Genomic DNA, 24042 nt, shown 5'->3' with positions numbered 1-24042 from the left:
TTCTAAAAATGGCAAATATTATTTGACGACAGAAAACAATACAAAATACTGCTTGTTTGCGTAGCAAGCGGTTTTCAATAAATATTCGCAAAATTTGCAAATGGACGTGCATAACGTAAACATCGTATTACCGCAGTAACTACAACGCAACCATTTTCGGTAGAAAAAAATAGCCAGTCAGTTTATTATATCAGCGAGTGCGTGTCAGTCTGACGAATATATTGTAGAACGTCTATGCGTTATCTTTCATTTTTAACGATTAGTACACGTCGCAATTTTATTAATACTGATATATTTTACGGGTTTTATTATACGATCTTATGATTAACTAGTGACATACCCTCAACAGTTACTTTTTGATAAACGATGGAGAGTTGTTCTTTTAAAAGGCAAAATTCACGCGAATATTTTTTTTGCTCCGCATCATTCATTCTCCGTGAGACACAGACAAACGCATCGTTGTAAAGTGGGGGGCTAATCGCGGTCAAATAAAGTTCCTTGTGCCCCGAGGGATATCGAACGGAAATTTCAAATAATTACTCAATGCGAAGGGTTCCTTGGGCTTCCGCCGGGATAATCGCTAAGCCCACCCTTTTATCTCCTAAGTCTCGGCATAATCCAAGAACGGGTGAAGCTTCGCGAAGAACGGGTTGAAAGAAGATGAAGGCGCGTCCCGGAAAGGGAGCGAGAATAACGGACGGAATTGTAGATGGACTCGATGGCAGCCGAGATGGAAGCAAAGCTGGAAGGATATTGAAAGACGAGAGAAGAGAAAGAGCGACGAGAATGTGGATGCGTTTAGCGCAATCGCGGTCTTCTTTCCTCGTTTCAATTGAGCATTAATAATTCCTGGTCCGCGACTGGTACGCGGGACGACAAGTGGAAAAGGAAGGCGAATCTGCGGGAGAGAAAGAATAGGCTCTTTTGCGAGCACGGGATACGCGGGGGAGTTAAAAAGTTTACACGCTTCGACGGTGATGTATGGAGATTGCGTGTGCGTGACTCGCTTAGCTCCGCGCTCTGTCATTCGGCCGTTCTTCCTCGCGGCGGTACGCTGATAACCACCCTCTATTGTCGAGATACTAGAATGGGCACCGATACCTCTTTTACACACGCATGCACGCAGTAGCCGTCAAGACTGATAGCTTAGATTTTAATCACTTGCCGCCATGCGAGATTAATTCATTCCTGTTTAGAGTCCACCTGATATAAGCTCGTTAACTAAACTTATTCTTTGTATGGTTTTTTATTTATAAAAATTCTTCTTTCTATTTCATTGAATCATTTAACGAATATTAATGATAAATTAACGATGTTTATTAGAGTTTAATATTTTAATATAAGTATCTTTACGCGCGCTATGAATTTACAGAATTTTAGTAAAATAACTAATTGATTTAAAAAATGGTTGGAGATTAGAAATATGAATTATGGAAGTAACTTATGGAAAGTGATGATTTGGGTGTAGGGAAGTTGAGTGGCAGACTTGTGTGACCTAGACAGGCACGTTCCGAAACTAATTTTGGCTAACTCGAGATTTCACTGTCGCAAGATTTATAGAACGATTCGCGAGAAGATTGAGTTTTAGGCGCTCATAAATTATTGAGCTTTGCCGGAAATGCGAACGTCGTGTGCATTTAGCGTTCTTAAAAATTAAAGTTTAAAGATGTTTAATTATTTAAAGATATTTAGGTATATCTAATATAAAAATTTAATTTATTTTATAATTAAAATTTTTTTTTTGATATTAGAAATATTTCAATAGAAACTTATGTAAATTGTTATATAGATAATGAAATACCACTCATCGCCCTAAAGATACTCGGGAAGTTTGCATATTTTTCTAAGGTATATTGCGAGTTCTGTGGTTCGAAACTTTGGTTGGGGAGTTTGTTATCGTTGGTGCTTAATTATCGGTGGGGACTAAACCGACTTTGGTCTTCGCAATCCCCTACGTCCCTACCGCGAAATCCGGGATTTTGTGCGTCCGTACCGCAGCAATAACAATAATATCCCTTTGGCTGTTACGTGAAATCCCTTGCTGCAACTGTGACGTATCTGGCAAACGTCAGCCTTGCGTGCTGTTATTGTTGGTACTTAAGACTTATCGCGAAACGGGTGTCTGGAGAAGGATGATCCTGCATTCTCTTTATCCTGCGCGCTGTCTCTCTCTCTCTTTCTCTCTTTTACTCTCTCTCCCTTTGTCTTTCTCTCTCTTTTTGTCAAACAAAAAATAATTAATTCATTATCCAACACATTTTTTTGATAAATAATTTAAAAGTTTTAACACGAAAAAAGTTATGTAGCATTATAGGTACATTGTACATCACAGTTCTAATATTATGTTCTAATATTATGTAATTTTTGCTGAAAATATATCAAAGCAAAATTTAAATTACATTAGAGTTACATTAAAACTATATACATGTATGCAGATAGAAAATTTGTATTTATAACACCTGTGTTATTGAAATGTAATTTTAATGGTGCTTAATAGTTTTTTTTTTTTTTCAGATAAATTCAAAGAAGAAGACTTACTTTTGTCGCCGATATAAAAAAAATCGAACTGCAATTAATTTGTCAACCGTTTTTTTTGCGAGTACCGTTAAATAATTGGGCATATAACTTTGTGCGTTTTTTTTTCTTTTTTGAAATGGGAGGGTCGTACATTAACGCGCGACTTTACTTTAAGTGCTAATTATCGCGATTGTAACTTTACCCGGTCGAGATATTTCGCGAGTGACGTGTGGAAGGAAGTACAATCGACATCCCAAACGTGCTGAGAGGAGGAGGAGGCCTTGGAAAGGTAGCATGCATCGGCGGAGCAACCCTACGGTAAATATTAATTTTTATTTATATTAAATCACCAGTTTTTGTTTTTTATTGAAAATGTTTTCTTATTACAAAAAATATTTAAAAATAATAAAAAAATTTATAATAAAAAATTAATTAGAGTCGCGTAGACATTACTTTTTTGTACAATAAATATTATTTTGAATGCTACAATAATTTAAATTTTGTTTGTTACAGGATCGCCGAAGCTGCAGAACTCCGCCGCTGCACATCAAATCGGTGAGTCAGAATTTTTTTTTACAGTTTTAGTATTTTTGGGAATCGACAATAATAAATGAGTTAGAGTAAACTTGCAATCGCAAGAATTAACACCTAAAATATGTCGCGCGTTAATGTACAACATTTCCGTTTCTAAAAAAATGCACGAACTCTTACGATCGATTATTTGATCTTTAGATCGTTAGGAGAGAATTGTTCGGTAAACGATTAAATTATCTTCTTATATTCGAATAATTTTGCAGATTTTTGCAATTAAATTAAATTGTGATTATTTTATTATAAGCTTATATGCTTATCCATTTCTGTAATTTTTAGTTTAAAGAAGTTTTGCGAAAGAAATATGCAAATTATTATTACGAATAATTATTCACTGCGCAGATTATTTAGAAGAAAATATATATGCGCGCGGCTGTCATAAACTACTATGTTAAATATCGCTCATAGCGTAAAAGGGTTAAAGACCCTCGCCCTTTTCTCTTCTCTCCTCGAAGTGACTATTAGAAGAACGCTTATCCCGCGGCGTCGCAAGCGTCGAACCGCGTGCTTCTCTTGGCTCTATATTTAACCGCGCGCTTTAATTTTGCATTTGAGACCGCCGGCTAACTGTAATTATAAACTTTACACCGGTGCTGAGTCCTCGACCGCAGCCTTTCGCTGTGAACTAGACCCTATCTTCTCTGAACGATCGAGTTGGTTTCTCAGCATCTTTAGATCGATGCATAGAAATGTTTTTTTTTTTATATTTTTTTTTACAATAATAAAATCTGTGCATACATAAATTTTAAGATTTTAGAACGTAATATTTTTTTTTTATTATTTACCATATTGATCGGGTGGGATCCATATTTGAATTTTGTATTTTTCTTCAAATGAAAGCTGTTACGTTCTTTCGTATTTCTTTGCGTTTTTTTTTTTTCTTTAAATTAAATAACAGAAACCCCATTTATGTTTAGAATTTTATTGATAAAACGTTAAACGTCAAAGATTTAAGATACGATTAATCGTAAATTTCTCTACGGGCCGGAGATTAGGGGACAACTAAAGTGGACAGAGCACTCGGCGAGTATCGATAGTCCGTTTACCTCCGATATCGATGCACTCTGAGCTGGCCAGATACCAGTCGGCGGAAATAATGATTTATGGTACGGTGTGTTTATTTTAAACCGGCCATCGTGCCTATCGGTATGCAGTAGTCGAACAATATTCAATGTCGATCGAACAAGACGCGAAGCGTTCGCGCGGAGTGAAACGGATGAATTGCTCTCACCGAGAGCAATTTGTCAACGTCTCGGCTAAACTGCTACATAATACGAGTTACACGAAGGCTTTATCTCGCATTTCCTCTCGCGCCCATCGACTTTGCGTTTTTTCGCGCCCCGTGATCCTACAACATCTCGAGAACTAAGTGTCTCTGTCTGCTTAGGATGTAATTAATGGGCGACAGCTCGGAGTTTTGCCCGGTAGGAGAGCTCGCGTTTTCCATCGTCTTCTATTACGTCAGCTTATTTATTACATACTTCTGCAACTGCAATCGCTAATGCGGACCCGGCAGCATCAATCTTGATGCGACACAAATATTAATTTTCTTACTTTAATCATTTTCTCTTGAGGGACGGGTGGTTAATGACTAGCCGAGCTTTTCGTGAAGAATCATTACGTAATGACAATTTTTATATTTATATAAAGATATTTATTAACGTGTGACGTACATAAAGTTACTTTGGAATATAAAAAAGAAATTGTAAGACCTGCTATCTAATCGTTCGACGACGTTGATATTATTTTACACACGACGGTCATTATAAGTCGTAGCGGAAGAGGCAGCCGTAAAAATGTATCATTTAACGTATCCTATCGCGTAAACCTTACTGGCCGCTCGCAACAAAGTTCTTGTTTAACCGCACATATTAATAATTAACGCGGCACTTGGTATAAACGTCGCAGTCTGCGGTGCGCAAGTTACAGGCGAGGATGCAGAAGCTATACAATTATTATCAAAGTTGGTAACGAGTTCGCGGTGACAAAACGCATTGTCAGAAACATCGTCGCGACCCGCGCACGTTTTTCACCGAAATGAACTTTATTTAATTACGAGTAAAGTAGTTTTTGCCGCGCGAAGTAAAAGTAAAAGAAAAAGATACAAAGAAGTGAAGAGAGAGATAGAGAGGGGAGGGGAAAAAAAAAGAAGAAGAGGGATTCGCTTTTTGGCGTCCGTCTCTGCGTGAGAAAACCCAGAATTTTGCCGTTTAATTATTCTAGCTTTTGACGCGCTCAAAGGACGCGTTCTCCCTTGCCGTAGCACGTCCCGAATTGCAGCGTGCATTTAGTTGCTTCTAGACGACAGCAACACTGAATTTATCGCTTGATTTGAAGTGCACCCGCTGCACTTGCGCGGGCCAGCGTCCATTCACGAGTCCAGTACACGCGTGCAACAGTGAATATTACACGCGCGCGAACACGAGGGCGATACGTTAGGCCGAATGAATTCCTAACGTAGCTGCGGGCTTGAATTCGTTCGATGTGAGCACACAGCCACGTACAGTTTAGTTAGCTCGGCATGGAAATGGTCACTTACAGTGTAGAAATACGTTGGACCGTGATAAAGGGACTCGAGGCGTACGCGTTGCCTTCGTAGCTTTAAATTAAACGCGAATTAAATTTTATATTGAAAAGACAATTTTTTTTTTATATAAAAAATATTTTTTTGTGAACTTCCACATACGTTTCTAGAAAGTTTTTTAATTATTAGTTAAAACATTTTTGTTTTATATAATTTTGAATTTTAAAATTAAAGAAAATGATGGAAAGTAAATTAGTATATTCGGTCATTCTTTTTCCTGCGAAGCTTTTGATAACAATACCTTAATGAGTCTGTAATTTAAAAAGAGGGAATTCGAAACTCGGTCAGTTTGACCTGGTTGATAGTTCTGGTGTTAAACGTAAATGCTCGTCACAAGTTTATGCAGGAATATTTTTTTAATTTACATTTATATATAAATTAAGCTTGCCGTTTAGAAATATTCTCAATTATACGGATTCACGGCTGCCCCGTGAGTCCCACTGTTTCGAGTAACTACAATCGTTATCGTCCTTTGTCTGGCAAGGCCTGTGCCCGAAGTTTCTGGGCCATTTGCGTGTGTAATCCTAAATGCTGTTTACGTAACGATTATTTTGGTGTGCAAAACTTGCGGCAGTCCAGCTTGAAACTTTGCTACATTGAATTAGACGGCAGCGTTCAGATTCGCGATTAGTGCAGATGGCAGCGGCAAGCGTGAAACTTCACGTAGTCGGCGGGATCTCCGTGTTGTAGCCATGTTCCGTTACGATGCGGCTTTTCGGGTTTCGACAGCTTATAAATTGGGGTAATGGCATGCTCCACGTGGATGTCTGTGATAATACACAGTGACGGTTTCGACTTATCCGTCCAGATAGCCTACCGAAAACTTTATTGTAATGCACACCGTTAATCGAGAGCGTTAACCGTTTAAAGCGTTCACAGTTACTTTTGACTAACGAACATCGGTATTTCAGAAAAAGATATTTACAAAGATATCAAGCTAATAGTCATAAATACTTTATTAAGAAAGTTTCGAGACTATAAATGCGTTTCAAAGTATAATTGGTCTCAGAAAACAGCCACGTGTTTTAGACACGCGATAGTTCATATTATGATCTATAATTCCCTTTGTCAAAGTTTTATTATTTTTCATCTGCGAAGGGATTCTACGTCCGAAGAAGGAAGTCATTTATTATTTCCGCGGCAGTTGTATGGGTAGGAGTACCTATTCATATCTTATTGAATCGAAGGCAGTAAGTCTAGCCCCGAGCCGGGAGAAACTTTTCGGAGCATTGTGGAAAGCTTTTAACGCAGATAGACGTTAAACGAAAATCCGTGTATCAAAAAAGATGTGCTCGATTCTTTAAAACCGACCATTTAATGCTGCATACCGAGAACACAAGAACAAATGCAATATTTGGATAATGAAAACGTTTTTTAAAAATTTATATACATTTTTTTTTTTTTAATTTAACACGCGTTAACCATTGCCAGTAATTAATGAGAAGCGTGGCCTCGAGTATGCGGCATTAAACGATCTATTATATGACCGTGTAACTATCTGTGTAACCTTAATTAGATCGGAATTGCACCGGAGAAACGCATTATAACTACTGGTTCTCTCTCTCTCTTTCTCTCTTTCTCTTTTGCCTTATTTTCTCTCTCCCTCTCTCTTTCTCTCTCGCTCGTTCTCTCAGAGGGTCGACACCTCGGTATACTGGTTGTTATCTGGGTAGAAACAACAAGCCACACATTTCGGTCTCCGAGTAATCAGACTAACATGAGATGCGGACCCAGCCGCTAACTAAACTCGAAACTCTAAAGTCTGCCGCAAGTTAGCCCGGTGTGGTGTCAGCGAGAGTGTAGAAGGCGAGCCCTTGGTAGTGAGCGCACACCTAAGGCCCTACTTGTGTACCTGCCAATTGTGAGCGTGTGGGTTGAGTCGAAATGCCGTTGGATCCCACGAGGTTAACCGCGACGCTAAGATAGCATTCAGCGCACAAACTCCCGGGCTCTTATTTTAATTACCCCGCCTTTCTGTGTTACGCGAAGGGTACGTCACAGACGAGACAGAGCGCGGTAATACGTTTCCTACGTGGATCAGGAGTAATATCTCGCACGCGGTCCGTGTACACCTTGTTGAAAATGGAAACTTGATTGCGAATGAGATAAAACACTTTCCCTTGATTTTCTCGTGATTTTTAGATAAAAATTTTACACGTGTAAATTTTTTAAGATGATTTAGAGGATAATGACATTTAGCGCGAACAGTTTTTTATTTTAAACAATAAGTATTTGAATTTATTTAGAAATCAACAATTTAGTTTTGAAACGTATTATATTTTATATTATCAGTGTTAAATATTGCTCAGTATTAAGTAATCTATTTACCGTGTACAATTTATACGAGACACCTAATTAGCGCTTAAAGCATCGAGGATGCGGTAGGATTGCCCGTGGCTATTAATTAACTGTGGGGACGAAAACTTTGTTGAAGATTAATTTATCGAGTAACTCGTCGCATTAAGAAATCCCTGGTCACCAATGAATCGCAGATAATCACTCCGGGATTTAGAGCCATCGCGCTTCACCTCGGAAGCTGCTGGACGATCTTTATTGACACATTCGCGGTAATCCCTCTAATGACCTGCACGCAATCCTCTTTCATCCGTGAACTCGGGATATTGACTTTGAAAGTCTGAAATTATTTACCTTGCGATTAGTTTTTATATCCAAAGTTACTTGAAGCTTAATTTTTAAATAATCTTTATCATTACAATTGCATGAAAATAATTATTACATTTTTTTTTAAATTAATATTTATTATTAGATATTTGTCGAATTATTATTATTTAATTTGCCACTTCTCGTTACAAATGATTTATTATAATAATTGATGTTTTGTTACACGGTTCACAAAGTATAATTATTAAACGTGAAATGTAATAACTCTCATTTTGCGGCTGCCATAAATCGCTATGCTAGCATTATCACGGTCAATTCGTTTACTATACGATTCGGTAGAATGATAGGTCGGGGCTGACTGCGTGCAATGTAACAGATACTGCAAACCGCAGATGCGCGTCGCTCTAATATGACTGTCATTTGAGGGATACGCGCGAACGCTGCTCTCGACAATTTCGCAAAGCGTTCCGCTGACACGACGCGTTCGTCGCATAATTATTTATGCATACTGCGTAACGGCCGGTATAAATATTTCCATTTTGGCAAGGATCGCCGAACGTCGGTATTTTTTCACAATTTAACCGACACGTGAAGGATATATTGTCACATTGCCAGGGAAAAAAGGCAATCACCCCGGGAATTACTGGCGCCCATAAATTAAAATTTAAGAGACCAATGGTATCTTCTTTCTCTGTTTAATTAACATTAATTCTCGTCATTCCCTGTCAAAAGGAGATAAAGATCTTAAAGAGCTTTTCTTTCGTATTAAACCTTTAATTGCGGCGTACTAAACTGTTCTTTTAAAAAATTTATTGGCTAAAAGTGTGTATATATAAATATATACGTCATTTGCAGCGCAATTACAACGTTCAGTTTACGATTCAGATATTTCCGGTATTACATTTTTTCTCATGCTTGCTCCTTTAACACCTCTCGTGGTGAATAGATCTCAACACCGAGTGAGAATCGATAGGCCGATCGCGTGCCGTCGATATAAAGGGTGTCACGGCTCGGCAATTAATTATCCCGTCGCTTTCGTCCGTAAATTCTTTTCTACGCGGCGTATTATCGTCATTTGAGCGAAACGGGCCGTACATATCCCCGTAATTGCGCCTCTCCGAGCGGTCTTTTTCATCGCCAATTCTTCCATTCCACGTTCTGTTCGACAGTCTCTAAAACGAGACGAGGTACGTCAGATAACGTCCGTTTTCTTGCGCGAGAGAGAAAGATAGAGGAGAGAGGGGAATCCGGGAAAGGGGTAAGATTGAGATGACTAACGACCGACGGTTTGCCAGCGCATAAAAGGCACGTCGGTCGACTAATTCGACATTTTAATTTGAACAATGCGGGAGGGAGTTTGTTCTGCACTACACGCCGTGCTAATTGTTGGCGCGGCTCGCAGGGAAAATTAAAGAACGTTCGCACGAAGCGGTCAATTCAGTGGAAATAAACGAGCTTAAAGAGAAGAAAAGGAGGATTTAAAGATTAAGGTCTTTCTTTCGATCTTGACTTGTCGCGCCCGCTAATAGGCTCCGTTTGACCACTTGATGGCAAAGAGATAAAACTATTGCGTATGACTAAGAAATTAAAGTCTTGAAATGGTAGATACGTAATGCTTCGATACACAAACTATATGTTTTAAATAAGCTATTAAGTAACTTCTCGTTTTTTTTTTTTTTTTTTTTTTTTTTCTCTTACTTCCTTTCCTCTTTTTCTCTGTAAAATTTAGATCTGTATCTTTCTCAATTCTTATTTCTATTTCCGAGTGCGAATGCATTATGCATAGCGCAAAGCTCTGTTGGCTTATACGACATTTAGAATCGCGCAAACAATGTTCATTCTCGAGAGAGCACGTTTCGATCAGAGATCGAGAAAAGCCCCGATACACTATCGGCGCATGAAGCGCGCGGAGTAGGATTTGCACAATGGACGGGCGAGCGGTATCTTTGTTGGACTGTTCTGATTGGACTGCTAGAGTCCCGTGCTTATGTTAGTTATGCCGGTGCATTCAGCCGGCGGACAGAACCGCTTTGTTGGCACTGGCGTATCATGCTGTAACGAGACCTCCGTATCGACGGTTCTATTCTCCAGATCTCTCTGTCTCCCTTTCCTTCTCTCGCTCCTACGATCGCGAGTCCGCCGTCGTAGCCGTCGCGAACGACGGCTACCTACCGACGATTACTGTCTACCTTTGTGTCTGCGAATCTGACGGCGTTATACGTCGAGAAGTTTTCCCGATCCCTCGAGGAAGTTTATGGATAATGGAGTTAAACTTGCGATATATACTGCCGCGCGCAACACGTCAAAAAGAGCCGGGCTTGACGTTATCTTCGTCGGTTGATATATATAATAATAATCATTGAATTTTATTTATGATAAAGCTAAAACTGTCATGATATTGCCTACGGTGCTGTGAATATTTTTAGAATTGCACAAATTGAGTACGCACGTTATCCTACTTCAATGAAACACTAATTGATATAATAAACTTAATTTAATATACGTAGAATTATAAGTATCGTGAATTAAAAAAAATAATGTCTTTAAATGAAGACTGGAGATGACAATCGTTAATATACATTAAATGAAATTTAATAGTTCTCTCAGTACTTGCCAGCTCTTATTTTTAATTTAATCTCATATAAATTTATTTTAAATATTAAATTCTTTTCGAAAATTATTTTTCATACACAAATCAGTTTCTGTTCGACATATTGCATTTCAAATTGCAAATTCAGAATCTCCAATTTTCTGCCTCGGTTAGAATATGTCTCGGCCAGAATCCATCTAGCATCTCTTGCAGCACGAAGCTGCGTTTGAATCATTATCATACGAGTCCGAAGTCGCGAACAGAAAGCCCGCTGAGCAAACGCATTCATCTTACGTAGGCCGTGGCAAGGGACGCGGCATCAGTTTTATTGTATCGCCGTATTTGCTCGCTCGCGTCGCGTATGAATGCAAATTTGCTTCATTAAGGTATCGAGTGTGCAACGTGAATCGAATAAGTTCACGTCCATGGCACGGTGGAATGCGCCAATTAAGACTGAGCCCACCGCGCGCGAAAAATGTAAAAGGAGAACGCCGAATGAGCGTTGTCGTTTTCGTTTTATGCCCGGTTAGATTGATAACGTTGAAATACGAACACGAATCTTCGTTCGGACACGCTTTTTGATTGGTGAAATGAGATAAAAAAAAAATTCTCGACATGATATTTTTAAAAGTACAAAGACAGACATGACAAAAATATAATTTTTTATTCGAATCCTAAAATATCTCAATTGAGAAAGATATTTCGTGATACTTTTTTTATCAAGGACTTTTTAAATCAAATTTTTAATAAGAATTTTTGTTAAATAATTGATAAAATTTTTTTTTTATTTTTTTTTTATTCACATATGATACACAAAGCACGTATTTTATTTATTTATTTTTTAAAAATATTTTATATAATTTATTTTTTATTATACAAACCAAAACTCTATCACACAACTAAAAGTACAAGGGAAACTAGACAACTCATGATGACAGCAAAGAATACAATTGCGGACAGCGATGTCGGGACTTCTCGCGAGAAATGGCTGTTGTCAGGAAAACGCGGCTCGCACGCGAACCTTTCGCGTGCTTGGTGCGCTAAAATAGTGAATGAAAGTCGGTGGGAACTCACTTTGTGAGCCAGCGTGTAAATAGTTCCGCGCGCTTTCTCGCGTATGCAACAAATACGCAAAACTCATTTACGGTGCATGCAAAGCGAAGCGCCTGGCTTCCGGCTAATGTAGAACCTGGGTACCGCGCCTGTTTCATTCGTGAAAAGGAAAAACGGACGTATCCACATACCAACGTGTTAGGATAGCAATGCAATGTTGAGAGAGGGGGAAAAAAAAAAAACCGGCCGTGGTCTAAATACCCTCCAGAAACTAACACGCATTGCGAATAAGTATTAGCTTTGTATTGTGAAAAAAAAACAAAACACGAGATTGGACTGAATTTTAAAGTTACGATTAGATAAGCATCGATTTTATACGTATATATTAATCATATAGATAGATACACGTTATCAAATTATTTAACTAAAATTTTTTTTTCTTTTTTAATTTTTTGTACGTAATTTAAATTTTTCATGCGAATCTCTTTTCATGTTTAATCTGTTAATGGTTTGCGATGGTTTCACACACTCGCTGATATCGCTGAAAAATAATTTCAAAATTCGATTAGAGGATAGTACTTTACTATCGTGATAAAACTTTTTTTGTTTCCGTGCATTATCGATTTTTTTTTTCGCGCATTGTGATACCGCGCAGGCGTAAAACTTTTAACATCAGCGTAATGCCACTTACGTTTCTCAATTAATTAGAATTATGAACTCTACATAATCGATTGCTTTAGTCCGGCAATCGCCTTAGCTTGCCAAGCAGCTTGCATCGACGAATGGCATTAACTTCATTGAAGTGTAACAAGAGAGTTATACTGTGCCAAACTGCAACAGCAACTAGACATGCACTTTGGTAAACATGTACCTAGATACAATCTAGATAATCGCGCATAATTTAGTGCCATGCTAAGATAGTAATTATAGAATCTCCATTAAACTTACCATCAACTATCTGGAAATGCGTACGGGCGTCTTAGTTCAGATAGCGAGCGTTCTCCGGTAAACAAACTTCCAAGTTTGATAGGGACTTTGTGAACTTTGCAAAATGGAGATTCTTAAAGAAAAAAAGTGCGAGATGTGCTGAACTTTTGAGCTTCTTGTACAACATTGTAATAAAACGACGCCCGTATTACAAACCTATATACTATGTCTATGAACTTTTAAAACGAGACGTCTTGCGAAATTTTACTCGCAGGTTTAACGAAACGTTTTACTTAAAAAAAAAATTATTTTAATATCAACCATTGATTAATAATCTTAATTATATATGTTTTATTCAAATATTATTTAAATTAAATTTTTTCTCTTAATATTAGTAATCTTACCAACGAGCAGCTCGAACAATAAATTATGTATTTTGTGAATTATCTTCCTTCGCGGTTACGTTAATCTCTTTATTTCGCGTCATGGTGCACAAAGGTAGAAACCACAAACCATCGCAGAATGCGATGTTCAGTGAATTGAGCTGTCTCGTAGAAATCGGATGGCGCGGGTTACGAGTAAACCGACATAAACCTGCGAGCAAATACAAACAGGCTGATTGCCCTCGAAGCTTCCCATCCATCCCTAACCAGTAATTAAACAGGGCAATCTGCACTTCCTATCCACGACAGTGCCATGAGCGGTGAGAATGAGCCGGGTCCTTCGGGTGAGAACACCTACCTACGGAATGAAATGGTAGTGTACGTGGAAAGGTGAGAGAGCAAGAAAGAGGGAGAGAAAGAGAGAGAGCTCGCGCACCCATACATCTGCATACGTATATGCATCATATATACATATATATCTGAAAGAGCGGGAGAGCCCATCTGTGTATACTAAGATTATATTTGGCTTGGTCCATGCAAATTCATGAGTTATCCGACATCCTGACATTCGGCTAGTTCGGTATGGATAGACGCAAAGCCTGTGCTGGCAACAGTTTCGATGACTTAGAACATCGCGGATCAAAATTAAATTATAAACAGCGAATGCTTAGCAGGAAGAGAGATGCGCGTTTTCGTATCAGAGAACAAACAAAATCGTGCATGCACGCACGTTTCGTGTTTATTTTGAGACATATTAAATACAGATAGCTTTATTTTATTGTAAAAAAAATTATACATTGGCACTTTAAAATTGAAATAACCGCGGAATATTTTGGGAGGGTTTTTTTTTTTTTTTGCAATGCACACGTTAGAATTAATATAATAATTGATTTATAATGCATTTAACGAATTCAACGATGATGTACGCTGAACTAAAAGCTTGACAGTATTTTACAAAGTTTATTCGCGGTCAGAAACTACGTCTACCTTTCCGCTGCAGCCTGCCCGGCGGAAACGTGTACGAAATAAGTATATCGGAGTATCTACGGTATGCCAGAAAACTTTTCCTTTACGCAGATGCTAATCCACCTTTGAGACACGGAGAAAACTCTTAAACAAGGAGCATCAGTAAACAAAAAGAATATCAAGTTTGCTGCGCGCGAACGCAAAGATGCGTCGTTTAAATTATTGCGCCTGTAAGACGATGATTATAGCGCAAAGCAAGTTGAAGCGGTAGGATAATACTATAACGCAATAGACTGCATACCGAATTTGCGTCTTTGCTCCTCGTTGCAGAGAAAGAGAGGAAGAGAGTAGGGAGGAAGATGAGGAGGTGGAGAGAGAGAGAGAGTGCATTATGCGCGCTCGCAATACCGAGTTAACGCGTGAGTCTTGGAAGGCAAGATATTATGTGGTAATAAGGTTGTTGAATCATTCCCGTTGAAGTCTCATTTCGTATTTAGCGTCGCTGGCTTGCAGAGCGTGAGACGCGGAAATTATTTTGCCGGGAAATAATTTTGCTCTGGTTGCACACGCAGACTCTAAAATCTGTTTTAAAATTTCGAAAGAATTAAATAACTAATTACGATAGCTGGAACACGTACTTTCATTCCCGAGACATCGGTCGGGATCATTCAACGTTTAATTATAATTAAATTAATTTATCTTGTAATATGTTGTGTTGGGGTATCTTATTTTATTGATCGTATTAAGAAATCTATTCTACGAACTTTCCCGGTGAAATTATGCGGTAATGCAAATTCGATTCGGCATTGTTATGTCTTGAGGTATAATCCACACGTAGACTGGAGTAATGTTTCATCAACGTTGTTGGTTGTCCTATTGTAGATATCGATTCCCTGCTTGATACCGATACTGTTTATTGCAAGAGGAAGCCTTTCATTAAACACGCGTAACATGACGTTTCGCGATTAGAATCGGATTAGACTTCCCATGCGGAAACTTAATTCTTGTCGAATCTTTAGATAGCGGTGGGAAAGAAAAAGCGTGTTTCTTTATTTCGCCGCGACGCCGATACGAGACATTTATTTGCGCGAACAATTGACAGAAAATAAGATGCGAGGATATAAGTTACGTCGAATATTTACATGATAATATATACGTAACCGTGATTCATTGAGTTCGTACCATTTGTTATTAATAGCTGCCGGATTCGCGGTGCTATCGCTGGCATTGTACGTCAGTCCCTCTCGTCGTACACGATGCGTCCCTCGCATTAACATAAGCGGCGTATCTCGCGTGGTGTCAGGCGAAGACAGGAGACACTACGGCGACTTCTCCTGTTGCATTCGTCCTGTTTCCAAACGAACCCTATAAAGCTGCTCTCACATCGGAGTGCTCGCGAGTGTTTCTATTAATTTATTTGAAAATTTTAGCGAAACATTTTACTCACTCTTGTTCACACAATAATACTTTAAATTGAATCAAGTTGCCTTTTTTGAAAATAATTTTTAATGGATGAGTCGCAAAATTTAAACATTTTTTATAGTTACATTATTGCAAAAGTAATAGAAAATAACTCCAAGTAAAACAAAATATACATTTATATTTCAAGGAAAAGATGGAAAAGACTTTTATAATTTAAACTAAATAACTTCAATAAATACTAAGTATTGCTACAAATAAAAAGAACTTTTAATATCAAGTTTACTTTAAAAAAAAAAAAATTTTTTTAATTATATTAAAAGAAAACTTTTTAAATGTGTACAATTTTATAGTTCTTTTAAATTTCTTGTAACAATTAATGATGTGAGATCAGCTTAACAAAGATCGAAAGGAGCTGCTCGCTCTTCTCGCTCTAATGATGACATTGCTGGACTCGTTCGATGCGTTCTAAATGCCGACACGCCTTTAAATTAGTGTCTTCGCTTTGGAACTTCGAATGCCGCGCGACGTCGAGGTAGCTTGACACGCAAAAAGTGCCGCGACTTGACTCGCTTCGACTAAATATAGGAGTTCAGTGGAAACTCAGCTGTCGCGTGGTACATATCTTCAGGATAGCTGTCCGTTTCATCCGCGCCAGCTTCCTCGAAGGGGAGAAACATGAGGCCGTAAAGGCGAGGCGAAGATAGTTGCGTTCATTGAGCAGCGAGAACGGCGGCTGCTTGTGTGCTTAATGTCGTGCGCTTTCCTTCCTTTTGATGCAATTAGTCGAGCAGACACGGCACTCACGTTAAGAGCGACAGTGCATTTGCGTCACTTACGAAATTAGAGCGTCCGCAGTGTATTTAGACAGCTTTTCTGTGTCGCGCGCAAGATTTAACTACTTCGAATTGAGCACATTTCGGCGCTTCGAAAATATTTATTTAAAAAGAAAATTACATTTTATTGGATTTCATAAGTGAGCGTGTCCATACGCGTGAGAAATATCAAATTACGAGCTTTTAACCTTCTTATAGGATAAAGAAATATTTTAAACCGCAACTTGAAGTATGTCTTTCTCGCGCGAGTATCCAGATACGTACGTAAATCGTGCCCTCCCGCCGTGATCTGGTTTGAATGGGCGCGTACGACGAATGCAGACGGCAGCGAAATGAGTTAAAACGGTCCATATGTGCGTTCCGAGAGTAGAGGATGCACTTCTTTTCGTGGCGCATCCGGCTTTTGCGACGCCATTCGCGGTTGCGGCAGCCTCTCCCAGGCTGCCTTTGTGCGTTCCGTGAAGACATAAATAAAATGCCGCGTAATTTATTCGCCGGTGAGAGCGAGCAGCCGAATTACACAGCATATCTGTGGCTTGTCCATCGTAAAAAAAAAACACACACACATTTTCATTGCAGTACACTTTTTTTTTTCAAGAAAGTCGCACGCATGCATCATTCGTTTCTTACCAAAGAATTTTTTTCTTTTTTTTTTTTTTTTTGAACCTTTAAAACCTCATTTTTACGAAGAGATACAAAAGATTCGTTATAAAAAAAAATTAGGAAGTTTAATTTTACTCATTAATGGAAATAAAAATTGGGCGAATTATTGAAAGAAATTTACATTGTATAACAAAGAAAATCTGCTTTTAGTCAGTACTCAGAGTTGAATTACGAGGTTATCGAATGCGCAGTCTTTAGAATAGACATCCTATTAATCTCTCTTTTTCTCTCTCTCTCTCTCTCTTTTTCTTTCTTGCTCTCCTTGCCCTTATTCCGAGGTCGCAAATTCTACAATTGACATTCCGCTTTGTAATGATGCCGTGTTCTTTTTGTTACAAGTCGTTACGTTCACGGCGATCCTCCTCGGGAGATAAGTAAGTAGGAAGTAAGACGATCGTCCACCCTCCCTTTGATCCGTAGTAATAAAAGGAGGGTAATCCTGCACGGAACTCGGCAATATAAAAAGATGTAGCTTCTTAGATATATACTTTCCGCGGGCGTACCCGGAGCAAATAGTTTCGGATGAGTTTTCCCCCGCGGAGAACTTTGCAATCCCGACGAAGGAGCTGACGCGTGATGCACGCGTGACTTCTTATACTTTCCTTTTCCCGGTGAGTCCGTTCCCCTTTCCTCCCCCATTTCTTTCTCTCTCGATCTCGCCCGACGTACAAAACGACGCCGCGATCCTACCGTGTCGTGTTCTTTTATCTTCCGGTCGGTGGCACTTTGAGTTCGTGCGGTTTCGCGCCCTCTTTCCTCCCTCCTGCGCCCACCGCCCCGGGAATTGTTGAGGAAGTTTGCTTTGACCGGATAAAATGTAATTTTCGGGTACCGCCGACCGCTTTTAGTTTGGAGCGCTTGTCAGCGAAACCAATTTCGTGTTACAAACTCTGAATGGAATTGATGCGGAGCGCAAGAAGAAGAGGAGATTTTTACATTCCTCTAGCGACACTGTAAGCTTTATTCAGCTATGGTTGCGCGCATCTTACATCCGAAAGTTATTTAATGAAGTCCATTGTACCAATATAAATTCTATTATTGTACTTTATAAATGAAAAAAAAAAAAAAACAGAAAGATATTCTTTTTCGAAATATTAAATATTTAATGAACAGATAACTTTTTCTGACTAGTGAATCTTTTATTGTTTTTAAAATTTGAAACTTAAACTCGAAAGCGTAAAGTAAAATTAATTTTTATGAAGATTTATGCACAGATTTATGCATAATAATGCGAAAATTAACCTTTATTCGCTAAAATCTATTTGAAGAATATTCACACATTTTAAGTTGTCTTTTAAATGCAATTAAGCTTTTGCCAATTTTAACCAATTTTATGATTAAAAAGAAATTAATTAAAAGAAATAAAAATTGCAATGCACTCTTCGTAATATATTCGTACAGTAAGTGTATAAATCTCAAGATTTGATAAAGCTTGTCCCTTATTATATTATCATAACACGTGTATCATAGAGTACGCATAGCTTTCGTTATTTGCTGGCTCAAAGCTGGTGCGGTATAAAAACTCATTTCAGCGACCACCAACAAGCGGAACTGCGCCACTATGTCGCGAAAAATGAATTTTCCTTGCTACGTTTCGCTAATGAACACAAGGGTACACCGCATGATCATGTTATACATAACAGGCATTATCAAGCACGTAGCAAGCGCTCTGGTGCGTATTTTACTGATATACCTATATGGGAAGTTCATTATAACATAGACAAACCAGATAAATACCGTAAGCCCCCAGGCACCAAAGACAGTAAGCTCATTAACAGGGAGAACTAACTTTTAACTAAATGTAATTTTACTCGTTACAATGCTGGATTATGCGGAGATGCGCAAGTAAAATTATAAAATGCATTTACCAATTTTTCTATTAAAAAAAATCGGTGAGACGCTCTGAATTAGCTAAAACTAAATCTATTGTTATGTACGTGTCTACACTGTGTGCATTTGTCCTATTTTGCTAGCTAAAAATTGAAAAGCGTTAGGTAAATTCACGTTCGTTTAAACTGAAAATTAGCAGAACGTTCTGTCGTGAGAATTAATAGTACATATAAGAATTAATGTGTAAGATACGTCGCCTCGACGTGTAGTGGTTTTGGATGGTTTCGTTCGTGGCACAATTAGTATCGCAGTAGAATTCGAGAGAACACTTGTCACTTGACTGTTGCGCGCTCGGACGCTAACGGGAACAGGAACGGTCTCTGGCATTGTCACTCCGGCATTGTGTAGAAGTTAGTCGCTTTGCTGTTACATAATAGTTGGGCGACTGTGTTATTCGATTGCATAATTCCAGTCGGCGGGCCATGTAACGTGCACATAACTCGCATATGTACCCTGTTGATACCAATTGATTGCCGCCGGGCATCAGGTCAGTCACGTTTCCGCGTCGTTTCTGACGTATATCAACACCTGCTGTGGTTTTCGCGAGATTCAAAAATCACGATTCGTCATTAGGCTATATGCATCATTGACATTTTGCCAATCATATTAGCATTTATGCTTCGCTCTGTCCCCCCGAAAAACATCCGAAGTACTTTACTTTTTCTAAAATCTCTTAAATTAAAATACTGATCGGTAGGATTGAAGCTTGTAACATTGTATATGAAAAACGTAATATACATATACCCGAGTAAAAATTCATTTAACTAGTGTCTTGCCATTACTGTATAGGATTTAAAAAGCAAAGTTGTATTTATAAAACACAAATCTGTCTAGTATTCGTGTAGCTACTTTCCAGCGCGAGTCATATAATTAATATTATTTTATAATAAGAAAAGTAAAATGAGAAATTTATCCTTTGCTTTTTATAAAGTACTAAAGTTTTTTTTATACATTCAACGTACATTTAAAGGTGTGTATACACTTAATGAACCAACATTGGTCGATAATGTGTATTGTTAGTATGTTATTTTTATAGTGATTGATTTATTTCTGAATATACGCGTTTGCTGTTCGTTCGCTGAGCGTATATACGTATCTTCATAAGCGTGCGATATAAAAATTTTCCCAGAACATCATCGCGATAAAACTATAAACATCCAATTTGCGTTGCAATTTGTCGCACAATTGTATTCATCTCTTAATCAAGAAACGCGGACATAGTCATTAACATAACAATGGTTGTTCTGCACACACTCGTGCCCGCATATTTTTCGTACCGTAGAACAACGACAATGAAAGACCTTTAGTAATCATGGTGTTTATTCACGTATTCGTTAGGGGAGAGCGAGCTGTCTCTAATTCGAGACTCAAGAGCGAAGGATTAATTGAAGGCAACAATTAATTTACGATGTTGAATTAACTTGCGACAACTTTGACAAACTGCCAAGGGTGAAAGATGAAGCGAACAGAAGCACTATAAATAAAGACGTGACGGAGTGAAAGAACGAACTCGCGAATGACGTGAAAGTCGAGCGAAAACGGTCAGGGCTGCAACGAAAGTAGCGAGAGGGAAGAGAGAAAGGGATCCTTAAGCTCCGGGACAAGCCAGAACTACTATATCGTCTCGAATTAGTCGCACCGGATTTACTCTCTGACAGATCAGAGTTTTTTTTTAATCTCCACCAGAAACCACGAATTATTCTGCAAATTATTTTTGGGATAAAATCTGACGTACAGAAAAGTCGTATGAATTATTCCAGGATTATCCTTTTCATCTGTCACTGAAATATATGCGTATATTTGACGTAGGCAATAATAATAACATTAAATTATAATTAATAATAATTACAAGTCACTGAATTAAATATCCTTGCAAATAATGATTTATTAACACTTTTGACGTATTTTGAATTAAATTTCTTATTTAGTTACACATTTTTCTTTTATACACGTGAGACTTTAATCATTTACTTCTTTTTTTTTTATTTCTATGAACAGCAAAATATAAATTATTTTATTTTGGTCATTATTCATACTAGGCTACTATATCTAAAATTTTTTTCACTGCGCGCGCTTTTAATGCAAAAAATATGGTAGCGATAGTGCGGATGGTAATAAATCCTACTTAGGGAGGGCTAAGAAACATGTGTCCTTTTATCAGCCTGTCGATGATACGCCTGGTCGCGTCGCATATTTTCACAACCACGTTTGCTTAATGATCTATTCTAATCTTTAATAATCGGCCGCAATCGGCACCGAGCCATTTACTGAGCTTACAGGGTGAAATACATATATCATCGACGTAACGGTCTACCAGTATCCATAGTTACTCTCCGTTTGAGTGCTTGGTTCCGATCTATTAACGATCGTTAATACGACGTATACAGCTTTTAAAACTTTAATAATTATTATGCATGTAATTTGAATATGTATTATACGCTTTAAATATCGCTTTCATGAACAGGGCAATTAACATAGTTATTTGTACATTTATTTACGCGGAATATAATACTAACCGAAAAAACAAGCAAAAATCAAGATGACAATTTTGATATTATTATATCTATTATACTTTCAATATTCGCGTAACCGCGGTACAGTTAAAAATTTAAGGTGCAAGGTGTAAGGCTTACGTGTCTCCGATCTTTTATTCGATGCATAGACGAACTGCTCGATCAGTGTCGAACGATTTCGAACAGACTTCTGTGCCCTGCCTTTTCTACTTTGTCTCTGTCCTACCGCTTTCCACCTCGTTCCTCTGTTATAAAGTGGCGTACACCCGCCAACCCTTATCGGCACTTCGCAAGAAATCGATATGAACGCCGCACCGCCCGCGACGTGGTTCGGGCCTGTATCCAAGTCCATTTTGGTCAATTTACTCTTTCGTACTGGTCCGTGATCCACATTCACGATACCGTGGAATATCTCGGTGCGATTAATTCTAAACACGGCGATATAAAACGCGTCTTTTAAATTTGTGAAATATCGCTCGAAATATCTCTAATGCGTTTCTATTTGAATTCTCAATACTGTGTGCTATTTGCTACGGTGCGGAAATGGTATTAGGAGCAGCAGTTCGGTCCCATCGCGCTAACCGCAATGCCATAGTCCGTCGGAAATGCAGCTAATGTATTAAGGTAATAACGTGAATGAGAAACGGTATATTCTGGATAGGACATACGTAAATGATCGTGACACCTGACGTACTCACGATCTATATTAACATAAATTTTATAATTTGTATAATGTACCTTAACGGACGATATATATTAATTATTACGTATTAATTAACGCGATACTTCGAGGATATCATCAACATCGCGAAAAAACAGCGGCAATTAAATCTCCACATCTTCTGTTTAAAAGAAAAAAAAGAAAATTGTTTTCTTTTATTTCGCTCGTCAAGTTTAACTTTAATTTTACTACGTATTTTTCTGTTGCACTAGTAAAAAAAATATTAATAGAAGGTTATAATGAGGCAAAAATAATTTTGCATATAGTAATTTAGTCGTATTTTTTAATTATCTTACGTTTAATAAAATTTTCTTTTTCAAATTTCGTTTTATAGTGCTTATTTTATTGATATAAAGAAAAATATAAGAGTAATTGTTACCATCAATGTGCAAGATAATTAACGCAAATCCAATATGATGTTTACATGGAAACTATAACAATTAAATTACAAGTATATGTAAACGCAGTTTGATGTTGTTGGTTAGTTTAGCCAATGCGTATCATCGAGCTTCCGTGTACATGTCTGGCTATCACTTTAGCAGTCCGGTTTCATCGTACCGGAGATATGGGTAGCGTATTAAGGTAATCACGTGGAGGAAATTGGGACATTCAGATTGAACCGCTTGCGAATGATTGAGTCACGCAATATTCATGTCTCAACCGCGCGTACAGAGCTCCGATGATTGAACGTTACGTCGATGCATTCTTGCAATCTTTTAAGATGGCATTAAAAATATTTAAAACTTAATTATTTGATCTTAATAATCGATGCGTACAACAAAACGCAGTTACAGAGTATGAAAAAGATAACAATTGTTTTCACTTCGAGATACTTATACACGAAATTATTCAACGATAAATTACAGATAATCTGATATAGTTTCAAAGTTGTTGAGACATATATGTATACACATATATATATATATTTTTTTTTTTTTAATTGCTTACGTTAAAACATTACTTGAAATATTTTATACAATAATTATTTTTTTTTATAAAACGTACGTCATATTTTAATCCGATCAGCGTCTTTGGATAAACGCGAAATCCTATTATCCGTTTACAGAGAGGAGTAACGTTTTCATATTTTCCAGCTTTATAGGATGATACGAGCAAAATGCTTTTGTTGTTGCGAAGTAGGAGCGCTTCCTCGCGTCGGATAAGAGTGACGTAGATAGACGTCAGTAAGAAAAGGAGTCCCTTGCTTGAGCCCATCTTTGACGGGCTGCGTATTACTTATTTATATTCATTCCGTATTACGCGGGCTCGGGACGTGATACACGAGAAAACTTAAAATTCTGAAAAACAAATTTTTGGAAAGCGCATTTCCTCGCGGGTGTCGTAGAAAATAGGTATCGTAGGAAATATTTTGCCGTCGTTACCGGACTAGAACGTGCCGGATTATTCTTTGATGCCGGTGCGAGCTTACACTACCTCGCGTTAGATCGACGTGCACGATGTCAATATTGTCATCCTTTGATGCGTAGAGCATGACGTGGAGTTGCATCCACGTTGGAACAAACTCGACGTAATAACGTATATTTTTTTAAATTTTACTGACGTAGAAAACAATTTTTTTTTCCTTTTTTTTTCCTACAATTTTGCACGGTTGGCATAAATTTTTTTTCTCAGTGTAATTTTATGTATTTTCTCTGGCGCAACAAATATTACATATTGACATTATGTACAAATATTATATAATATTAAATGTTATACATATATTGGTTTAATAACTTTTGCGTGGCCGGACTGACACCTCTTATATTT

The 24042-nt window shown here is 37.9% G+C and overlaps 1 protein-coding gene and 1 long non-coding RNA gene across 2 annotated transcripts in view; one reads left to right on the top strand and one right to left on the bottom strand.

Moving 5' to 3' along the window:
* The first annotated feature begins 1460 nt into the window (after nucleotides 1-1460).
* The window catches only part of LOC139109529 (uncharacterized), a 40995-nt gene continuing 18413 nt past the window's right edge, over nucleotides 1461-24042 (top strand). Inside the window, exons 1-2 of the long non-coding RNA XR_011546845.1 lie at nucleotides 1461-2835; nucleotides 3031-3072. This is a non-coding gene — a long non-coding RNA (uncharacterized lncRNA). The remainder of the gene's footprint in view (nucleotides 2836-3030; nucleotides 3073-24042) is intronic.
* Nucleotides 20002-23603, bottom strand: LOC139109666 (uncharacterized). The gene is made up of 2 exons (XM_070668907.1): nucleotides 23253-23603; nucleotides 20002-21929 (listed from the first exon to the last, which is right to left on the bottom strand). The coding sequence occupies exons 1-2, from the start codon at nucleotides 23488-23490 to the stop codon at nucleotides 21616-21618; spliced, it is 552 nt and encodes a 183-aa protein (XP_070525008.1). The 5' UTR covers nucleotides 23491-23603; the 3' UTR covers nucleotides 20002-21615.

This window comes from Cardiocondyla obscurior, linkage group LG18 (assembly GCF_019399895.1).
Source record: "Cardiocondyla obscurior isolate alpha-2009 linkage group LG18, Cobs3.1, whole genome shotgun sequence".
NCBI classification, from domain to species: Eukaryota; Metazoa; Arthropoda; class Insecta; order Hymenoptera; family Formicidae; genus Cardiocondyla; species Cardiocondyla obscurior.
Note: the sequence above shows the minus strand (reverse complement) of the source record. Positions and strands in the feature narration are given on the sequence as shown.